At 41.5% G+C, this 21,807-nt stretch overlaps 1 protein-coding gene across 8 annotated transcripts in view; it reads left to right on the plus strand.

Moving 5' to 3' along the window:
* EXOC6B (exocyst complex component 6B) overlaps nucleotides 1–21,807 on the plus strand; it is a 434,911-nt gene that overhangs the window by 57,089 nt on the left and 356,015 nt on the right. For all 8 annotated transcript variants that reach the window (XM_067533650.1, XM_067533651.1, XM_067533652.1 and 5 more), the window contains exons 2-5: nucleotides 9,492–9,657; nucleotides 14,671–14,718; nucleotides 17,813–17,903; nucleotides 18,008–18,053. In XM_067533650.1, the coding sequence (XP_067389751.1) occupies nucleotides 9,492–9,657; nucleotides 14,671–14,718; nucleotides 17,813–17,903; nucleotides 18,008–18,053 (351 nt within the window). The remainder of the gene's footprint in view (nucleotides 1–9,491; nucleotides 9,658–14,670; nucleotides 14,719–17,812; nucleotides 17,904–18,007; nucleotides 18,054–21,807) is intronic.

The following is a 21,807-nucleotide window of genomic DNA, read 5'->3' on the forward strand; positions in this document are numbered from 1 at the left end:
AGCTATGGAAGGAAATCTCCATCCTGGTTGATTCCCTCCCCACAAAAAATGGTAGAAGCTTAAAAAGCGAGTCCGCAAGAGTAGTCTGCTCAGAACCAGATATGGATATTCTTTAACTCAGGTGAAATTGTGGTCAGGGCAGTTGACCTGGGGGGTATCCATACCTCAAGCTAGTTGGCTGTGGGCATTCAGGTTCTACCAGGAGGTTCAGAGGAAGCTCCAAGGACTTGCTTCATGCCAGAGAGGATGTCTGAAGGTATGTCTACACTGCCAGTGGGATTCTGAGGGATCAATTGAGTGGCAGTGGAGACCTGCTCAGTTGATCCTGGAGGTCAACACCGTTAATCCACCCCTGCAAAAAGAGTAACGCTGCGTTGACCGGAGGGCATTTCCCTTTGGCACAGCTCATTGGGGACGCCGCGGTAAGTAGAAGTTTCCGAAATCCACCAGCAGTGTAGACCAAGACTGAGGAGCAGGTGGTCTCTTTTGCAGCGAGCAAAGGAGATGCCGGGCTGCACTTCATTGGCTGTGCCTGTGTCTTGCTCCTTGGGTTCCTCCTTTACGAGAGGAAGAGGAAAAACTTCTGCTCTGGGAGTCTGCTTTCACATCTACGACCGACAAGAAAGGAGGAGAACAATGTCGCAGATTGTTGAGGTGTAATCACTGGGTTCAGCTCCACTGGTGATCTCTCTCTGGTCTGCATCAAAGAGAGGCGGACCACATTTTCCTCCAAAACAAATGTAAATCTGACTTAAGACAGTTTCTCAGTTTGCAAATCTTGAATCTGGATTTTGTAAGTAAATTGTCAGCGGAGAGAGCATGAAAAACTTGTCAGGAAAAACTAATTGCCCATTCAAAAGAAAAAGAGCCTCTGAGATATGACTCTTTAAAAATCTCCAAACCAAAATCCATGAAGCAGTTCAACCAGGTGGTTGAGTTTTTTTCCAGCACCTGGAAATACCAAAATAAATATACACTTCATTCATTTAGCTACCCAAAGAGAACCAGAAGTCCTCTTACATGTTAAGTTTCTATGTCTAACTTATGTTCCTGGCTCTGATGCTGATCAGCTGTGTAGCTTTGGGAAGTCATATCCCCTTTCTGGTGCGTTGAGGCACACTATGTAAAATGATTATAAAAATCCCTGCCTCAAACAGGTGTTGTGAAGCTGAACTGTAAAAAAATTGCTTTGAAATCCTCTGCTGCGGATCACTATTCGTTGCATGTTTGATCATGATTATACAGTGCCCAGAGACTGGGAGAGCCCCCTGGTGAAGAATGAAATAAAAACAAAGGTAGGAGGAATGGAGGCCCGGTTAAATACAACATAATGAGGAAATAAAACAATGACAAAATTCTAGGAAATTTTGTTCCTTAGTTCATCTCTGTGTGAAATAACTCCATAGGTCTCACCACAGCGTAATACATTTAGGAATGACTTGTTAGCAAGAAGTGGTATTCGCATTTTCTGTGTAATACCTGTGGCATGCATGAGTGGCAACTGGTTTGATATGGCTCATGTCAGTGATCTGGGAACAAAGGGGCTTCTGACCTCTTTTTAAAATATTAAGCGATGCCAAAATAAGCCACTCAAACCCAAAAGAATCATCTAAATGTAAGCTTGCACAGGTTTGGTTAAAAAGGTCTTAAAACACATCTCTAGTTAACCCAGTGACAATTTGTCTGTAGACAAGGCCTTAGTAAATTCTTGACACAGTGAACTAACAGCAAAGAGGTTAATTACAGTATCCTATTAAGTGTCTGCATGCTGATGAGACCCTAAGATGACCTTGATAATTAAACCTTAAGTGCACTGCTTTGACAGTGACTCTGAGAAACTAAAACTGTGGCTGCACTAGCCTTCTCACTTACTTTTACTGTGAGAGCACAAGCCTAGACAGAGGAGGGGAGCCCACAATATGGGGTTAAGGGCTAGTCTACACAAGATATTCTGGAATAAGGTAGGGTGTGAATTTGAAGTGGAATAGCTCTTTCAGAACAACTTCATGCGTGGATACTTATTCCAGAATCTGCTTGCAAGGTTTGTTAAGCTAATTTGGAAAAAAATACTCTTATTCTGGAATTAAAGTTTTCACCCATAGAGCTATTCCAGAATAATTTGTGTAGCCAAGATCTAAATTGCTGCCAGCATCTATGGATGGAGTTTAACCCAATGGTAGTAATGGGAAGGAATTTTAGGAAAAATCTCAGTATAGATCGCTCTGAAGGGGTCATGTAAACATTGAGATCCTGTCTCTTTATAGTTATTAGCGAGTCCATGGAACTTTTGTTAGAATAGGGGTGCTAACTGTGGCTTTTTGGCCAAATCCCTGCTCAGATAATTATTCAGACTCCCTAAATTTTCCCCTACAATTTATTAATTTCCTGTCCTAAACTTACATAGTGATTTTATTAAGCAGCTGCTGTATTCACTCCACAGGTGGCCCCACTTCTGTGCTGGGGAAGTGATCTGTATGTATCCCTTACCTACATAACAGGCTGTTGAGACGTAATGCATGGCTGAAAGGTGCTTTGAGATTCTCAGATGAGGACTGCTGCAGAAGTTTAGCATATTAATAAAGATTCAAAACACATTTATAAGATCATTGTTTTTCTAAATAAAAAAACATGCATTCACACCATACACGGTTGTATTCTTTACAATCTTCCCCTCTCCACCAGGCTGCCATCAGCCTAATTCATACTGTTGTGCTTTAGTGTTTGAGGTGTTCCAGATCCTGGTGTGATATTACAGTATCTATCTGTGCACTTTGTAACACCTAGACAAGTGTGGAAAGAGGGGTAGCTTGCCTGAATTTTGCCTTTTCTTGCTTTGGTTGGCCTGTGTGGCATTATTTATTAAATCACGCCCCAGCCTGGTAAAGGTTCTGTATCTACTTCCTATTTCCCATTCCAGCAAAGCCATGCAGGAATCATCATCTTCGACAGAGCTGGCAATCACAGCATATCCTGCTGTAAGTGGTGAAGGCAGGTGCTGAGAAAAGCCACATTGCATAAAAGGTGTTAATCAGTGGCTGATGTTCTATTGGTTAGATCAGCATCCTAGGTACACAGGCAAACTGATTATGTGGGGATTTGGCGTTGCAATGGGATAGCTTCTTGACCTTCTTATAATACAGTTAGGCCTTGCTTGTAAGGGCAGGATCAAACCATATTTTAACTGCTACTCAGCCATGTTAGAGCCTTGCAAAAAGCAGGATTTATTTTCAGGAGCTGATTCCTACTGTAGAATGATGAAATGATTCCTACTGTAGAAATTCCACTGGTATTTTGCTAATGTCTACAGTTGAGAAAGGGATTCTGTTGTAGGTTGAAAATATAGTTTTGAGTTTGTATAAATAAAGGAAACACTTTCTAGTCTGTTAATACAAATTTTGTTATGATTAAAAATACTTTTAATTAAAAGTATGCGAGAGTGGTGTGGCTTTGTTCATAAGCCAAATGTCAGAATGCTCTACTGGTTCAGGAAAACCTGAAAGTGGATTGACTGATCTAGCATGGTTGCATGAACTTAGTGAAAAGCGCAAATAAAAGAAGCATGCCAGATGGAAAGAGAATTCCATACTTACAATTTTCAGTTGAAAAAAAAATTCAGGTATAAGTAACACGAATAAGAAAATTGGTTATCTTAAAAAAAAAAATAGTGTAATCTGCTGCTGTCCCTCTGTTACACAGACATTTTGCAGATTGCAAGAATATGAACAGAGGAACTCATTGATTTTGATAAAAACAACGAGAGTCCTGTAGCACCTTAAAGACTAACAAATTTCTGCAGGCATAAGCTTTCATGGGCTATAGGAGGGTGCGTGCGTACACATCCAAGGGTAAGAAACATAACAAGGGGGAGGGCAAGTGCTAACAAAGCTTATGCCCACAGAAATTTGTTAGTCTTTAAGGTGCTACAGGAATCTCGTTGTTTTTGCTGTATACAGACTAACACGGCTACCCCTCTGGAACTTTTCATTGATTTTGATGTTTCACAATGAGTATTAAACAGATCTGAGCCTGTCAAACTTTGTTTGACCCCTTCCAAGGGCATGTTGCATTAATCTGCATGTTTTTACATTATGCAGTAATTAATTTTATCTTATTTTTAACTTTTATAATAAACAAAATGCTAATGCTTTTATGTAACCTAATGAGAAGAAAATGTTTCCGAGGCCTTCAAAACACTACAGAAGATTAAGAAGGAAAAATGAAGTCCGGAACAGACCCAAGAACTTTTTCCACATATTAATTGAAAACAAAAAGCAAGACACTTCTGTTCATTGTCCCCAGAATTTGCACTGTTCCAGATTTTTTTTTGCATTTTGTCCCCAGAGATTCCTTAGGAGATATTTCCTGCCTCCCTCCCCATTCATCGTCGTCCTCCTGTAGTTTCAGCTTAATTTATTTAGATTCTGTTTGAGATCCAATCCTGCAGTCAGAAAGCAGGCCAAACTCCCATTTGGAGTAAAGGTTGCAGGGTCAGGCTGGGAATCTGTCATTTTTTTAAACTGATTAGAGTTAACCACTTTCATTTAACCCACTGTTTTCAGGATGCAGAACAAACCTGTAAAAGTTCCCATTCAGCCTCAATACTGGTTTGGGAAGTGTTACTTGTAGTATTACATTAGTATTCCACTTGCTTGCGTAAGAATTCTTTGAACTTCCAGAGCACTTTCCATCTGGGGATCTCAAAGACCTTTTCAAATATTAATGAATGAGCTCTCAAAGTCCCCCTGTGAGACTGGGAAGCATTATCACTATTTTACACGCAACCTTTCTTTGCCAGTTTCCTGCAGTCACTAGCTCAGTCATGCAGGAAGCTTGTGACAGAGCTTGGAACTGGATCCAGGGCTCCTGTCTTCCAGTCCTGTCTTGTGCTGTTTTATCCAAGATCATCTCCCAATTTGTACCTAAGTGCATTTTAGTGAGTTACTAGGATGTATGGCAAGGAGTGGTCAAAATGCATCCCAAAGGCCGCATGCAGGCTATATGACTATGTGGCTTAGAGACAACAGGGCCCAGCATGTTCCAATCCCTTTCGATCTGAGAAGCACTTGGATCGAGATGGAGCCGTGCAGTCTAGGGCTGTCTCAGTGATCCTCAGCATCATGTTAAAGATAAAGGTGGCTTTCAAGTGTTCAAATTCAAGCCATTTGGATGGAGCCCTGAGGGCCCCGATGATTGAAAGTATGGGTCTCAGATGGGTGAAATTTGACTGCCCCGCTGCATGGGCTAAACTTTATGTGAAAAACAAGGCTGTCAGACAGAAAGGGCTGTCTCTCTGGTACATCATTTGCCTTTTACAACTTTCCTGGAAAGCTTTTTCCATTTGACCTTTAAAATCCTAAAGTTCCTTTTAATGAACATGGACGTTGTGAAACACAGTGACACAATCCAAGGTGGTGGTGAGCCTGGAATTTTTTTAATTTTGAAATTGATTTTTTTTTAATGTGCTCGATAAACAGAAACATCCAATGGGCAGAAATAACCAGGAGTGCTTTTACAGAACCTTCCGTCAGAAGATATCAAAGGGCTTTATCAGTGTGAACGCTAGAGTCTGGCTAGAGTCCCAGAGAGGGTTAGAAATAAGGGTGAGAGGAATAAGTGGAGAAGATGAACGTTGATTAGGAGAGATGGGGCTGATGGTTGCCTTGAGGCATAAGTAGACAAGTAAGAGTGTAGTTCAGAATATGCAGGAGAAATGCAAATAATATGGAGAGAAAGGTGATCCAACAGCAGAGTGTACTTTGACCAAAATGTCTATAATTTGCACGGTTGTAGCCATATTGGTCCCAGGATATCAGAGATTCAAGGAGAGTGAGGTAATATCTTTTATTGGACCAACCTCTGTTGATGAAAGAGACATGCTTTCAAGTTCCACAGAGCTCTTCTACAAGTCTCTTTTACCACCAGAACTTGGTCCGGTGAAGAGATTACCTCACCCATCTTGTCTCTAATAATTTGCAGTTATTTTAAACGGCAAGAATGAGTTAATGGCAGCATTTAATTGAGTAGAACAGCTGAGTGTTGGAACCGGCATTGAGTCAGAATTGGCAGTTGCTAGGCACGTATGACAGCAGTGAGTTTAAAGGATATGAAGTCATGACGGGATGTGCTTCTATAAAAGGTATGTTCTAGCCCAAGCAGAAGTTATGGGCTTGATGCATTAATTACTGGATGAAGATCTATGGCCCGTGTAAGCAAGAGGTCAGACTACGTGATCATAATGGTTCTTTTTGCTATTAAAACCTAGAAGTGGCTGCAGATACTCACGATGATATGACAGTGATAAGTTAGTGACTCAACAGTTAAAATGAGGCAGATTTATTGCCAGAATGAAGTAAAATGGCCCTAATCGGTTTAAAAGGCTGTAGCTGGAAAATGAAGCTTTCCCCTTTATTCAAGAAATCTTTATTTTTCACATCTTAAATAAGATTGGAGCCCTGATCCTGCACTGAGCCCATGTGAGTCCCTTCACCTACCTAGAGTCCTGTTGAAGTCAGTGGATCATCACACCGTCACGGTAGTCTGCCTACATGGAGTGCATTGCAGAGTCAGGGTGTTGGTCTATAAACTCCCAATGTGTGTGGTGTCAGTCTGGCAGGAACTTTGGGATCCTGTGGAGAAAGAAACTGCAAGGGTTGGATGTGGCCTGGGGTGGAGCTGAAGAAGATGCCTGTCTAATGGCCTGCAGTGACAGGGAGGATGGTGGTGGTGTGAACAATGATGGATGAAAGGAAGATGAGGGGTCTGGCTTTAGCTGTTCAGTTTAAGCTGATGATTGATACCCAGGACTCCTAGGATTTGTTGCTGCCTGTCACTGACTCATTCTCTGGCTTTGAATAAGTCACTGGACGGCTACATCGGTTTTGCCATCTGTAAAATGAGGGAGATGTGAGGCTTGCTTAATGTTCATAAATCATATTGAGACTTGGATAATAGGTGCTATATAAATGCAAAACAGTGTTTTCCCATGGTGGAAATGCATTGTCAGCTTGGAACTTTTTTCACTTAGTGGTTTCATTTTCTTTTAAATTTATAGTGAAGTCCACCAAGGAGTTATATAGCTGAATAATACATGTGCTATTATACATGCATTTTTGGATTGTAGCTACGATGCAGGTAATTAGAAAGGAGGTGCTGTGCTGATGTAGGATATACATAAGAAGCATTGCAAATAAATAGGCTATCACTAGATGGCAGTCTCCTTCTAACTTCTAAAGAGTCATTTCTTGGCAAAACTCTTTCTCTACCTGATTACAGTGCAATGAAAACTACCATAATCAATACTGTGGCAACATCTTTGCTTTTGTGAATGTCATGTTGCTGTCTCTCAGATGCTTATTCCAAAGGCAGAAACTGGCTAGCACTGAAGGAGGCTGCGTCCTGAACTTCAAAGAATTGCATGCCTTCTGACTCTGCTTATTGTCAGTGACCATGAAATGTGCGTAGAATTGGACTTATTTAAAAGCTTTCTTTTGCAGTCAGTGCAGAATAAGTAAAGACCCTAAATATGCAGGGTTTCCGCCCTATTACTAGTCTTCTGAGAATGGGAGATTGAAAGCACATAGCTGAAGTTGTAAGAACCCATCATACGGATAATTATTCAACATTTTTCCACTCAGCATTTAATTTCCCTCCGTCTACAGTAAAAATCAAAATGGGACTATCTTTGATTCAGAGAGTGGAATTTTCAAATGTGTCCAAGTGATTTAGGAGCACAAATGCCACTGCAAGCCAGTGAGACATGTTCCTAAACCACTTAGGTATTTTTCTCCCCCATAATTACTTAAAATGCCTTCTAGAAGCCACCTAGTTGACCCCCTGCTTTAAAGGGTTACGTGGTACATCTGTTCAGTGTGGTGTTTGTTTTTCTGTAGTCTATCTTTTCATCCCCCAACCTCTAACCGTTGGACAGCAGTAGTGAATTAACGTAGTCTGTTTCTGAATTTACATAACATCACTTTTTAACACACTTGCTGTAAACTTCAAAATTTGACTGCAGGAGAATCAGAGAATCAGTCAAGAAGCCTAAGTGCAGAATTAGATGTATCTTAAAGTTGTAACAGTCTTTGAAATGTCCTGTGGATTGTAAGCCTCTATTTAAAACCTTTTCGCTAACACTGGGAAATTGATGTGCTTACCATCAGAAAAAAGTTCCTTTCATACTTTACATCACTCTCTTATCTTTCTGGAGTAACATCTGCTTATTTTGCTGTTAAGACCAAGTTTGTTAGCCATGCAGAGGCAATATTTCTGCTGATGGATGAGTTGTAATCTAGTCTGCCTCACAGATTCGTCAGTGATGATGATGTTACAGTGTCTGTCTCTGATGTATGGAGCAGAAAGAACATTGTTTGATTTTCTTTGTTTTAGGCGTCAGTTTGAACTTTCTGTGCAGGGTGTAATCAAATCTTTCCCATTTCTCTGGTAGAAAGAATATGGAACACATGAAGTCCTGTTGAATCACTTCTGTGTATGTGAATTTAGTGTGTGTGGATGTTGTTGGATTGATGCCACTGGAGGCTACCTATTTGTAGAGTCCTGCGCTGATACAAAGATGTGGATCCACGTCTGCAAGAATAAACTTCTATCCGACCCACAATCCGCCCTCTCTCTTTTAGATGTATCCACATCCTCACCGCCAGTCAGCTGTTTGCAGTTAGCTGCCTCCCATCAGCTGTTGAGTCTCTGCTGTCCCAAACAGCTGATCAGCTGTTCAGCCCCACCTGCCGCCTAACAGCTCATCAGCTGCTCCAACCCTGCCCCAGAAGTCCCGGAGGTTCTGGAAAGTCTATCTATGACCATCTGATCCACGATCTGCAAAAAATGGTCTACAGTTATTCTCAGATTTGCAGGGCTCTACCTATTTGTCCCTGGCATGGAGGATGAATGCAAGCTTCCCCTAAGCCTTCCTGCCTGTTGTTCATTACCTTTGACAATGAAGGACCCCTCCAGAGGTGAGGCAGGGAGTTCAATTCCATGTCCCACTCATTCCAGCAGCTCTGCTGACAGCTAACAAGGGGGCAATTTGTGTCAACAGAGAAGGTGCTTTTCTGATGTGACTTGTTCTCTGGGAGCTGGTCTCAGGTCCATAGAGTCACTTCATAAAGGCCACTAACCACCTGTCAAATAGCGGCTAGTTTCAGGGTATCTTGGCCTAGCTGGATTTGATCTGCTCACCTAGACAGAGAGGGAAGACTCTGTAGCTGGTTAGCCGTGCTCTGAATAGAGTCATGTGGTGGCCTGTGACAGAAACAGGAATGAAAGCAAATGTTTGTCAAATGGAAAAGAGGAAAACATGAGTGTGAGACAAGAAGATTCACAAACATGAGTTAAAAACAGAAGTAAACCCCTCTGTCCCCCATTTGGTCCAGAGCCTAATGGTGATTGTTTAATGACTAGCATTTTGTGAATTTATTCTAAGTAATTGTATAAATTGGTGACACAATTCTAACCTCTTTGGAAACTCACTTTCTTAGGTCTGTCTATGATGGTGAAGAGCATGGTCGTTTCATGGAAAAGCTGGAAGCCCGAATTCGAAACCATGACCGAGAGATTGAGAAAATGTGCAACTTCCATTACCAGGGGTTTGTGGATTCTATCACGGAGCTCCTGAAAGTTAGGGGAGAAGCCCAGAAGCTTAAGGTAAGAGAGAAATATAGCAACGACATAACTCTGCTATCAAAGGGCAATATTGTGGCACAGTGAAATCTTTTCACTACGGACTCAGGGCTTGCCTTCACTGCATTGCTAGCTTGAAGTGTAGCTTGAGTTTTGCTTCTAACCTGATTCCCGTCCACCCCCTGCCCCAACCACTTAACTCGAGCTCGATTTTTATCTCCAGAGTGTAACACCTTTCTCAACTGAAAGGGTGGGGCAGCCTGACACAGGACCTCGGAGCAGTTGTATGAAAGTGTGAGTGGAGAAGATGTGGCAGAGGAGAAGACTAAAAATTTCCCAGAAAAATTCTTTGACGAGTAAAGAAAAGTTCCAGCTTCCAATACACTGAGTTTTAAAAGTAACCATACATTTCTTTATTGCAGTGCATGTGTGAGGCATATCCTAGCAGGACTTCAGCTTTTACACACACAGGCCACGATCCTGCAGGTTGATGCATACAGGAAAAACTCCTGCTGTCGCATGGAGGCCCATTGATGTCAATGAGGCTCTGTACAAACAAAATTGCAGGATTAAGGCCATAGAACATATGATAGGAACAGTCTACTCTTATGCCATTGTTTCAAGCCAAGAATTACCACATTGGTTGAAAAGATCTGTTGTGGTTTCTCGTTCTACAAATCACTTCTTTGTTGATGGCACGCTGTGAAGTCCATTCACGTATCCTTGGGGATCTCTCGATTTCCACAGCCAGCTGATCTATAAAACTCACAAGAGAAGAATATGCAGAAATCTGTCGGTGAAAAGAAATGGAATCCTCCTCAAGAGGGTTTCCGTGGAGACCATCCAGGGATCCAGTGGAGAGGATTCATTTTGTTCCAGCTATTCATTCTATATTGGTTTGGTTTTTTCCTCAGTAGTTTTAGTCTTACCTAATTCCATAGCATATGCATTAAATCTACCTCTTCAGTATTGCACCTGCAGCATTTATATTTTTAATATGCTTTTGTTTAAGTTTCATAAGCCCCCTGTAATCTTAAATTTACAGTATTGCTTTTGCCAATTAGTTGAATTGTAATGGTCTAAATAACAGGACTTGCCCCCATCCCCCCCACCACTGAAATGCAAACACTGCTGGGGTGAACATGGCACAACACTAGTGGTTTATGGTATGAAGTGAATAATTCTGTGTCCTTTTTAGGTGGTCAGAATTCAAGTTGAAATTTTCATCAGCACACTAGGGTTAAATTCTCTATCTTTGTCAGGCAATGCTGTGGGCTTATTAAGTCCAATAAATAGTCAAGAACTCTGTTTTACAGCTTATCCAGAAGATCTCTCCAACAGTGTAGCTCCACTGGTTTGTTATGGTCTCCGTCCCTTTTGCATATTTGGCTTGTAATAGTGTACCTCGAATGTCCTCGGCCCTATGTACTGCACAGACTCCTCCTTCATATTGCTGGTCATAATTCCTTTCAGTTGCCCTTTCATTGCTCTTCTCCTGCCCTCCATCTGATTGTCCCTACATTATAATTAATTTAAAAAAATGTTTGGTACCACATGTTCCCTATATAGAAGAATGAACTAAGTAAGCCCCTCGCATGATCCTTCACTACCATAGCCCCACCTGCTGTTTGTTACCCCTTGCTGTGTTTGTCTGTCTTAGATTATAAAATCTCCCAATCTCTCTGTCTGAAAAGGTCCGAGTGCATCTGTGGAACTCCTATATAAATAATCATCTGTTTTCCTGTGCGTGTCTGTGGCTCTAAAAACTGAAAATGTATCAGGAAGAATGTATTCCTGTTCTTTTTGCTTTAGCTGGGATTGATATGCAATTTTAATAGAAGACTTGTATATACTTGGCTTCATTTTTGGAGCAGTTTTAAATTAGCCTACATGAATTCTTTTTCCTACTAGGATTTTCAGGGTAAATAATCTTCAGAGACACTATGCCCCTACTTGAAAAAATCTCAATACATCATCAAGGAAATGAGCAGTTTTTGCACAGGGCAGTCAGCCAGGAGAGTGAAGCTACTGCAGGATGGGGAGTGCTGCTATGTAGCCACTCGGGTGAAGTTGTAAAAAATCAAGTCATGAGGCCAATCCTTCTTGCCTGCAGCATGATAAGTTTAGGGTAACAAGCACACGCAGTTTAAAAAGTTTGGCAGCCATTGGGGCTGGATGGTTTAGGCCACTGGTATTGGGATGGCTGTATAAAGCCTTTCACTGCTAGGTCACAGGTTAAATCTGATCCAGGTTGGAAGTGGCCAAAAGTCATTGCCATCTGGTGGCCATTCAGTGGCCAGTGTGGAATGAGTTGGGTCTTGGTCCTCTTTAGATCACAGATCCTCTCCCCACCGTATAATGGTTTGTCTTGTTGGCATTCTTGGGGGAGATGTAAAGAATTGAGTATCTTATGGAGACTGAATGATCCTCCCACTTTTAGAACTGGAGTATTCCAAGTCATATTTGAGGTCCATGGGGAAAGGGGCGAATCATAGAATCATAGAAGATGAGAGTTGGAAGGGACCTCAGGAGGTCATCTAGTCCAACCCCCTGCTTAAAGCAGGAGTAACCTCAGCTAAATCAGCCCAGCCAGGGCTTTGTCAAGCCACAGCTTAAAAACCTCTAAAGATGGAGATTCCACTACCTCCCTAGGTAACCCATTCCAGTGCTTCACCACCCTCCTAGGGAAAAACATTTTCGTAATATCCAACCTAGATCTCCCGCCCTGCAACTTGAGACCGTTGCTCCTTGTTCTGTCATCTGCTACCACTGAGAACAGCCTAGCTCCATCCTCCCTGGAACCCCCTTTCAGGTAGTTAAAGGCTGCTATCAAATCCCCCCTCATTCTTCTCTTCTGCAGACTAAACAAGCCTAGTTTCCTCAGCCTCTCCTCGTAAGTCTTGTGCTCCAGCCCTCTAATCATTTTTGTTGCCCTCCGTTGGACTCTCTCCAACTTCTCCACATCCTTTTTGTAGTGGGGGGCCCAAAACTGGACACAATACTCCAAACGTGGCCTCACCAATGCTGAATAGAGGGGAATAATCACTTCCCTCAATCTGCTGGCAATGCTCCTACTAATGCAGCCCAATATGCTATTAACCTTTTTGACAAAAAGGGCACACTGCTGACTCATATCCAGCTTCATATCTACAGGGCCTTTTCTGCAGAACTGCTGCCTAACTCGTCGGTCCCCAGTCTGTAGCTGTACATGGGATTCGTCCGTCCTAAGTGCAGGACTTTGCACTTATTCTTGTTGAACCTCATCAGATTTCTTTTGGCCCAATCCTCCAATTTGTTTGTCATGCTGTATCCTATCCCTGCCCTCCAGCGTATCTACCACTTCCCCCAGCTTAGTGTCATCTGCAAACTTGCTGAGGGTGCAATCTACCCCATCCTCCAGATCATTAATGTTTTCACTGGCATGCACGTTCTAATGGATAAGCAGAGGACCTCATTTCTAGGGGTGTCAGTCCAACATGTTTCACTAGTACTCATTCATCCAAAAATGTTGGTTGCTGCTCTTCCCTCAGCATGGCTGCTGCAGCAGATCCTTACTATTGCAGCCATAGCAATTGCTGAAGACATCAAAGTTTTTTGAGAGTAATGGTTTCATATAAGGGAATCATGACAAGGCGGAGAGTTGACTTATCAGCTCAGCTTCTCTTCTGCTGGAACCCCAAAGGTGATGAGGGTGAGCTGCGTGCTCTTATAATCCAAAGTGTTCTTTTGTTCTCCGTGGTGGCGAAGGATGCCAGGATCCTGACTCTCTAGCTGCTTTTGTATACATCAAAAGACTTCATGGAATCTTTTAAAGTTATGGATTAATTTTTAAAATGTAGTGATGAGAGAGAGCAGATAGTTGAAATCCATTGGCAGCTTGCATCTAGCAGTAGATCTGTGGAGTATTGTATTAAGTTGAACGTGTACTCAACCAAAATTGCTTTTTGATCAGTTTTTCCTTCTTGTCCAAAGAATATGAGTCACAGAGTGGCTCGCCCCTTAAAGGCTGAAGGGTTTGGGCTAGCCAACCCTGATAACAGAATGAGACACACCTGGTTGGAATCCGATTATTCCCTGTAAAGGATGGTAGGTGGCCCCAACGAATGGGGAAAGCCCAGGAAGCTGTGACAGTGTCTGTAGAGAGATAGGGAGGAGAGCTTTACATGGCAGAGAGGCCTCGGAGAGAACCTGACCAAGCAGGACCAAAGGCCCCAGGCAGTAAGGCCCGGGAGGAGGAAGAGAAACCTTTTGTTGTGTAGACTTATGAATGTACTTTGTCTTGGGGTTTTAATTTTTATTTACAGTTTATTTGATATTAATGAACACATTCCCCAGGAAGGGGTAATTTTTGACCAGGGAAAAGGCTGAAGTGAAATTTATTTGAACCGTCCAAGAGGGGAAAGTGAGGCAAACTGCCTGTAGCATGACCCTATGCCAAACAGGCATGCATGGGAGGAAGCCGGTCCTATTACAATATACAAACTACTTATTGTTTGGAAAGTCTTTGGAGCAGGAAACTCTTATATTTTGGCTGTTGTACAGGAGCATGCAGTGTTCGTTATAACTATAGAATGGATCCTTTTGTTGAGCCAGAGAATTAGGGTTGAACATCTCTGTTTCAAGGGCAGGTACTACGTTGATAGGGAAGGGGAGAAGTGGATGAATCCATGTTAACTACTTTGGACAGTTCATATAACTGCCCTATGAAACAACATGTGAGCTAATTAGTTGATGTGGTAACCCTTGCTGTTTACCACTAGTGTCTAGTAACTGGCAAGAAACTCCTGTATGGCCGCCTTCATATCACTTGCGCTGCTGTTAGTTTCTTTCCTTATGTCAGAAAAGCCACTGAATGCCTTTTGATGAACAAAGAACCAAATTAACCACATCTGTTTTATGGGGGTGCAGAAGAAAATTGTAAGAAATTGCATGGAAGCTGGTGAAACCCATAGTAAACGTTCTTGCGCAAGCAACCAAAAAACCTTTTGATTACATGCAAACTTTAAAATGAACATGTTTTTTTTTTCCCTTCCACAGAATCAAGTGACAGACACGAATAGAAAACTGCAGAGTGAAGGGAAGGAAGTAAGCTCTGTATTTTTAAACGCCTCTTGTATATGACCTGTTTGCTTTGAATATTTTTAATTTAGTATAATACTGTTCGATTGCACAGCGTTGTTGTTTCAGAAGCACACATCTGTGTGGGCAAAGCTATTTAACTTGTGTGACAGTACTAGTGTTAAATTTGTGTAATACTTATGATACCTATGTCTAATTTTCATGAAATGTAATGGGGATATGTGTATGAAGTGACTATTCCCTTCCATAATTGTGGGTTAAAACTCAATGGAGGGGGAAACCTGGAAAGTGGGAGGACTTTGAAGTGATCATCGACAAGTGGTGGGCTCAATCCTTCACCCCTTCCTGGTGTCAGTAAACACCGAAGGAGCAGACTCCCAGTTTGCAGTGCAATATGGCAGCAGCACAAGTCGATGGAGTTTTGAACTGCATGTGTGGAAGCATCAAGTCATGGCGCAAATGAAGCGCTGTGCATTTTTGGTGTGACTTCCCCTTTAATTGCATTTAGTCTGCTACAGCTTAGAACTAACGGGATACTGAAAAATTGAAGGCCATTTGTAGGATGGCAACGCAATTGATTGTATGAGAAGTGTCTAGAAAGGCCTGTTCCTGCAAGTCATCTTTCTCTCCTCCTGGAGAGTCTCTCACCACTTGCTCCGTATTCCCATAGAAATCTTCTGCTGTTCTTGCCTCTTACGTCTTCCTAGTTAACAAAGAAATTCACTTTTTGGGCATCATTACTTTCCAACTAAGTATTTTGGCCATATGGGCTTCAGAGGTGGAAAAGGCCTTTTCCATACTCCTGCCAGTACTGGATAGTTCCGTGTGGTAAATGTCAGTGGCTGAAAAACTGTGACCCCCAAGAATGTGTTACCTGTGAGTACCTTGTTCACCTCCCTAGGATTGGTTCTGGAAGAGATTGAGAGAGTCAGATAATAACTTAGTGACAGCTGAGAGGACATCAGAGCACAAGGGTCTGAATGGTGTTGAACCCAAGGAGTGGCAGCAATTGCTTAGGCTGGTCCGGGGAGGCATAGCTAGGAGAATAAAGGAATATGATTAAGAAGAGGAGAAGTCGTACTTGATACCAGAAAAGAAAAAGGTTCTGACTATGGGAGGCCAATAGCTCTGCTTTTCAGGGACCTTGAAACTCACTACAGAAGGGTAAAGCTCGTCTGTGTGAAAAACAAAGCTTCTCTTGGGTGCCAGTCCAAGCCTGTGAAATGAACTCCCTTAGGGCTAAGGCTCATTACAAATCTCCCCACCTCCCATGCTAAGTGCAAGGTGCATTGCTTTAACCTCCTCCCCTCTCATAAACAGATAACTGTGTGTATATGTATAAAAGGAAATCCAAAGCAAAACGCTCCTCTGCACACACTTCTCCCCTTGGGCAGAGGATGAGAAAGCAAACAAAGGGTTGCTTAATACACTACTGAAAAGTGCTAAGATACACAGTGGCTGAATGCAGTATAAGAATTTACATAGACTGGAAAAGAAAACGACATATTAGAGTGAGGGCTAGTCTCCCAAGGGAAGTGGTGGAAGGTGTGATACTTGGGCCATTTAAAATTTGACAAGCACTAACAAACTGTGCTGAAGAGAATAATCCATCTCTAGATGCGGGGGATGGAAGTGATGCGTCTAATAGAGATGATTGCCGGCAAATCTTATGGGAAAAACAAACTCAAACCACTCCCAAAAAAACAAATCAACCTTCCAAAAAAGAAACCAAACCCTCAAGAACTCCCCTACCCTAAGCAAAGGTTTTACCCTGAGAAGTGGGTATAGCCAGAGACTCTTGAAGTCCACTAGGAACTTTGCAATTGCTATTGATTTTATGCGGAAGGTGCTCAGGGATTATGGTGATGGGCAGTTGTATAAAACCCTAAGATGGAAGTTTTGGTCTTTGGTTGCCATCAGCCAGATGTATAGCTTTGGAACTTTAGATACTAGAAGTCACTGTTGATAGGTCACTTATGGAGACTTACAAAGAGTTCTTTCAGAAATGAACTATCATCAGTCTCTCTTAAAAGGCTTAGAAAAGAGAGACTGGGAAAAATTGTTCTATAAATTAAAAGACATTCAGTGACTTCAGTATTCTAACTACTTTAGTGCTGGGATTTGCTGCTTAATTGTTGTTTTGCATATTTTATTAAAAATATCATAAAATCATTCTTTCATTAAATTATTTTGCTTGATTTAAACCACCAGAACTTATCCCTACTCTGTATATAACTTTACTAACCAATGCCTGGTAAGCCTAAGCATCCATTTTAACACATATCGAATCAATAATAAGTAATGTGAGTTATTCCATTGACAATATTCAGTAGCAGATCCAAGTCTCTAGAATCTATTGAAGTGTTTTGAATGTAGGAACTGTTTTAAGACAATAGAAGACAGAATTGCTATGGGTGTCTGGTATTGATTATTTTGGTATTATGCTAGCATTTAGAGGCTACATCCCTCTTGAGCTAGGTGCTGTGCAAACATATGACAAAAACACAGTTCCTGCCCCATCTCGTGCACTTTTATGGCAACCTTTCATCTTTTCCTTAGATTGTGAGCTCTTCAGGGCAGGCACCGTGTTTTTCTTACATACGTACATTTACTGTATGTAGAAATATTTTTGGGAGGTTGTAGGCACAATTGGTATGCTTCACAGGGACCATTACTGTAATTTATGCTAACAGTTGAACCAATTTGAACCCTTCAGATAGTGGTCTCCGTAAAGTCTTGCTTCCTTATGCAGGTAGGGGACCCTACCTTATGGGGTGAGGTAGGTGGTACAGTTTTTCAGGTGTGTGTATGGGCAGGAGGGAGAGTACAGTTCATAATTTGGTTCCAAAAGGGGTCACAATGATCTGTCTAGCCTAGTGTAATACATGTACATAGAACTTTGCTCCGTAACTTCCTGCAGTTTTGAAATTCTTCCCTACTACATGAGTGAATACTGAGTTTCTTAGCTCTCTTGGCAGGCATTGTTGTAAACATACAGTTGGGAACTTGGTGAGGGATGAGTACACCATGGAGACACATACGTACAAGCTGTTTGTTTACCACTGTTGGCATAATTCGGTTTTCTTTTCTTCTCTTTAAGTTGGTAGTAGCCATGGAAGAGCTGAAACAATGTCGACTACAACAGAGAAATATTTCTGCTACAGTTGATAAACTAACACTGTGTCTTCCTGGTGAGGAATCTGAAATTGATCATTGCAATTTGTACAGTTTAATCTAGATTTAATTTTATATACTTTGTCTTAATAATGTATTATGTTTTTTCTTTTCTCCCCAGTTCTGGAGATGTACAGCAAATTGAGAGAGCAAATGAAATCTAAAAGGTAAATTTTACGGACTGTTGCATATTGAAGACTCACAAAGCACCCACCCGGAAGCATAAATTAAATTTAATAACGAAAGAGATTCTCAGGAATCAAGATATCTATACTACAGTTTGATTAGCTTCAAAACTATCCAATTTCTCATTAGTAACTCTCAAACCGCTCTTCTGCTCAGTCGTCTCTTCAGTCTAATCCAAATGCAGGTGCAGATTATAACATTAGTTGCAACAGTGCATAATCTTTCTTCACTTAGTAGGTTTTACTAGTGAATAAGTTCATAGCAACTTATATTTTTATTTATATATTTCAATTTGACATACACACACACAAATCCCTATTCTAGACTGTCGTGGAAAAGATCACACAGCTTCTCTTTTAAGGTTGGATCGAGCAGAACTTTAATTGTGACATACACACAGGAAGCTATAGGTATAGGGAAGCCCAGACATCACGTCCCTGTGCTGATCTCTGGAACTTCGCCTTGGTACAAAATACAGATGGTTTATGTATGTTTTTAAGATTCCTTTTTACATATAGATCATATAGTGGAGTTTCTGATATTTAACAGGTCATTTACCGCACATAGGGTACTTATAACACACAATGGGGGTCTCCTGGTGCCAACATGTTCTGGTGATTCTCCCGTTGCCAGTGAGTCCCGAGTCACGTACAGTCACTTGTTATCTATCTGACAGGGTATGGCTGGGTGCGGCTACAAAGGTAGTTAACGTCTTACAACATAGAACAATGATTTTGCATTTCTGTTGTAGTTCTAAGACATCCTGCCCGAATTTAGCATTTCTATCACAGTTCCAGTCTAAGGCATCCTGTCTGAATTTTTGTGATTCCACAAGACTCACCATTCATTCACATAAAAACATTGCACTAGCAACTGCTCCACACCAGAAATAACTAACTAGACATGAAACATCTTCCCCCCATTCCTTTACCCAACAAATAATACCAGCCCTTGTACTCCTGGATTCCCCCAAAGCCTTGGGTAAATTGATAGGCCTCTGAAAGTCAGACTAGAGGGGGGAAATTAGAGTGTTGTTTAGCTGTTCAGGCAGGTGTTTTCCTCCATTAGTATGTCTGAGCATGGTATAAAATACCCTACTAGTTTGTCCAATTTTTAACCATGTGTATAGTATCAGTGAGGGGCTTATCTGTTGACTGATAAGAAGTTCATTAAAGTAGGTTGGTTGTAGCTGGGATTCATAGCAGTTGGTGGGGTTTGTGGGGTGTGTGTGGGGCAGCTGGATCTGATCATAGTGTTAACTGAAAGGAATTTATATGCCATGTGATTCCCTTATTCTGGTTAGTGCTTCCACTAACTAGTTCTAGGAATCACTTCCACTTTTCTTTGAATTGATTCATTTTGAGTGGTATAAAAATTATTATTGAGGGCCACATTTAAGTAAAATCTGAACACTTAGTTTTTGTCTGGATTTGATGGCTCCATTTACCAAAGCAGCAAAACAAATTAAATCCTTTTTGAATCTGTCTCCTTCTGTATCATTTTTTGATAGTCCCTAGGGGATGGGTTAGTAGTGTAAGCTTCAGGTTTGAATACCCAGTCTCAGTTGGTTCACTGCATGTGACATGCTGGAAACAAGGAGCAAAGTACAGTCCAAACCCAGAGAGAATTGACTGTGCAACCCATAGGACTGGAGAGAGTGAGACACAAACACTTCCTTCTCCAGCGTCCAGAATCCAAGGAAGTGAGAGACATTTCCTCAGATGATCAGGACTCATTAGACTCATAAAGTGATGAGGAAAAATAGTGCCTGAACCTGGGCAAAAAAGAGAGATGGTGGCGATATTGCTCGATACACGAACCTGTAACTGCATCAGGAATGAACACTGCTGACAAATGGACTGCTGGCAAACGCCCCCAAAACAGTGTGTGGATCTACCCTAGGGAGATCTTTCCAACCACTGGCTGACAGCTGTGGGATCTGTCCTCATTTTTTTTTTTTTTAAACATTCTGGTAACACTTGCATAGTTTTTTTTTATTTTTTTTATGCCAGTAATGTCCCATTAAATTGTACGTTAACTGTTCAGACAAGAGAAGGTATGAGATCCTTTCTGCTTTGTGTTTGTACATTAAAGACCACCATGACAATATTCATTAGAGTAGGGCCCAGGTGTTCTTGGCCGAATCTGCCTTCTTGCCTATCTCTGTACCTGGCTGCCGTATTTTTGCCTCAGAAGCATTTGCATTTCATCAGTGAAATGATCCCTGTGTGCGTGTAGCTTGTTAAGCACTTTGGGATCATTTGGGGTGAAAGATAACATAATGTAAGATGTTGTTAAAGATACAAAATAATTAGATTTCTGTAATGGGTTGAGGCGCCGCTGTTCTTGTCCGAGAGATCAGAACACAGTTGGAAGCCTTGCTCGTGTTAAGAACACACCAGGGACTGTGAGGCTAAAACTGGATTACTTCATTAATAAGAATCACTGATCTCTGCACTTATTAGGCAAAAAATGTTGAACTCTTCTCTGCCCCAGATGTTTTAGACTTTGGTTTTGGCAGGCAGTCGGGGACCTCATCAATGAACACACACTGTCCCTGCAGGCCATGTTTTAGCTTCTTCTAGTTCAATAAACAATATCCTCAAATATAACAAAACCCCAATGTGTGTTTATTCCTCCGGTTTAATTTCTGGCTTTCCATCCACTCTTCAGTTTCTCTCCAGAGGGAACTGCATTTTATTGTAAATAGTTTTTCATACCCACTGTAATATAAATAGTGCCCTTGTTACTTGATTAAACCATGTGATTTCTGCTGCTCTTAATGGTCCTTGTAATTTTTAGTTAAAATAACTTTCCCTGACTTTACTGTTTACACAAAAATTGTTTTGAAAAAGATTTGTGTGTCATTTTTTAAAGTGATATGGTTGTGCGTATCTTATGCCTAAGCATGTCTTTTGCATGAATTGGGGGTGTTTACTTCTGCTCTCCTGGCCAAATTTTACCTCTGCTATGTTCTGCTGACTTAAATTCTCATCTCCCCAGCGTTTCCCTTTGGACATGGTATTCTCTATTACCTCTCCAAAACTATGTCCTGTTACGGTTCCCTTGTTTCACCCTAGAGGCACGTTAGTGATGATCAAAATAACTTTTCAGAGATATTGCTAACAGCTCCATAGTTAAGATTTCTGTGCTGGGACTGGATGACTGGATAGATTACTTGATAAATTGCTTTGCTCTGTTCATTCTCTCTGAAGCATCTGGCAGCAGCCGCTGTCAGAAGACAGAATACTGGGCTAGATGGCCCAGTTGTCTGACCCACTATGGCCGTTCTTATGTTTTTCCCTTCATCAGATCTGTGTTGTGTTTACAGTTAGCTAGTATAGCTGAGTTCTTTTAGAGGGAAGGTGAGTGCTATGTAAACGTGAGTTCAGAATCAAATATGAAGTACAAGGGAGTGAAAGTAACAACATCAGAGCAAAGCTCTTTGGGCCAAGGACTGCCATCGTATCCTGAGCAAGCAGCACCTAGCCTGGATTCTCACTGGGGTGTCTGGGCACCACAGTAAAATCAATACATGAAGAAGCTGGGTACGAATAACAGTTTGCAGTCCTACAGTGCCTTTTAGCCAAGGATTTCAAAGTGCCTTTCAAACACTATGCCTTACAACACCCCTGTGAGGTAGGTAAGGGATATGTAGAAATTACGTGATCCACTACTTAAACGCAGCCACTTCTAGGATGGAAAGCATTTAATGGTGCTTGGCAGTATAGAAAG

This window comes from Emydura macquarii, unplaced genomic scaffold (genome assembly GCF_026122565.2).
Source record: "Emydura macquarii macquarii isolate MOO-44397 ecotype Brisbane River unplaced genomic scaffold, CSIRO-AGI_Emac_v2 contig_3345, whole genome shotgun sequence".
Taxonomy (NCBI): Eukaryota; Metazoa; Chordata; order Testudines; family Chelidae; genus Emydura; species Emydura macquarii.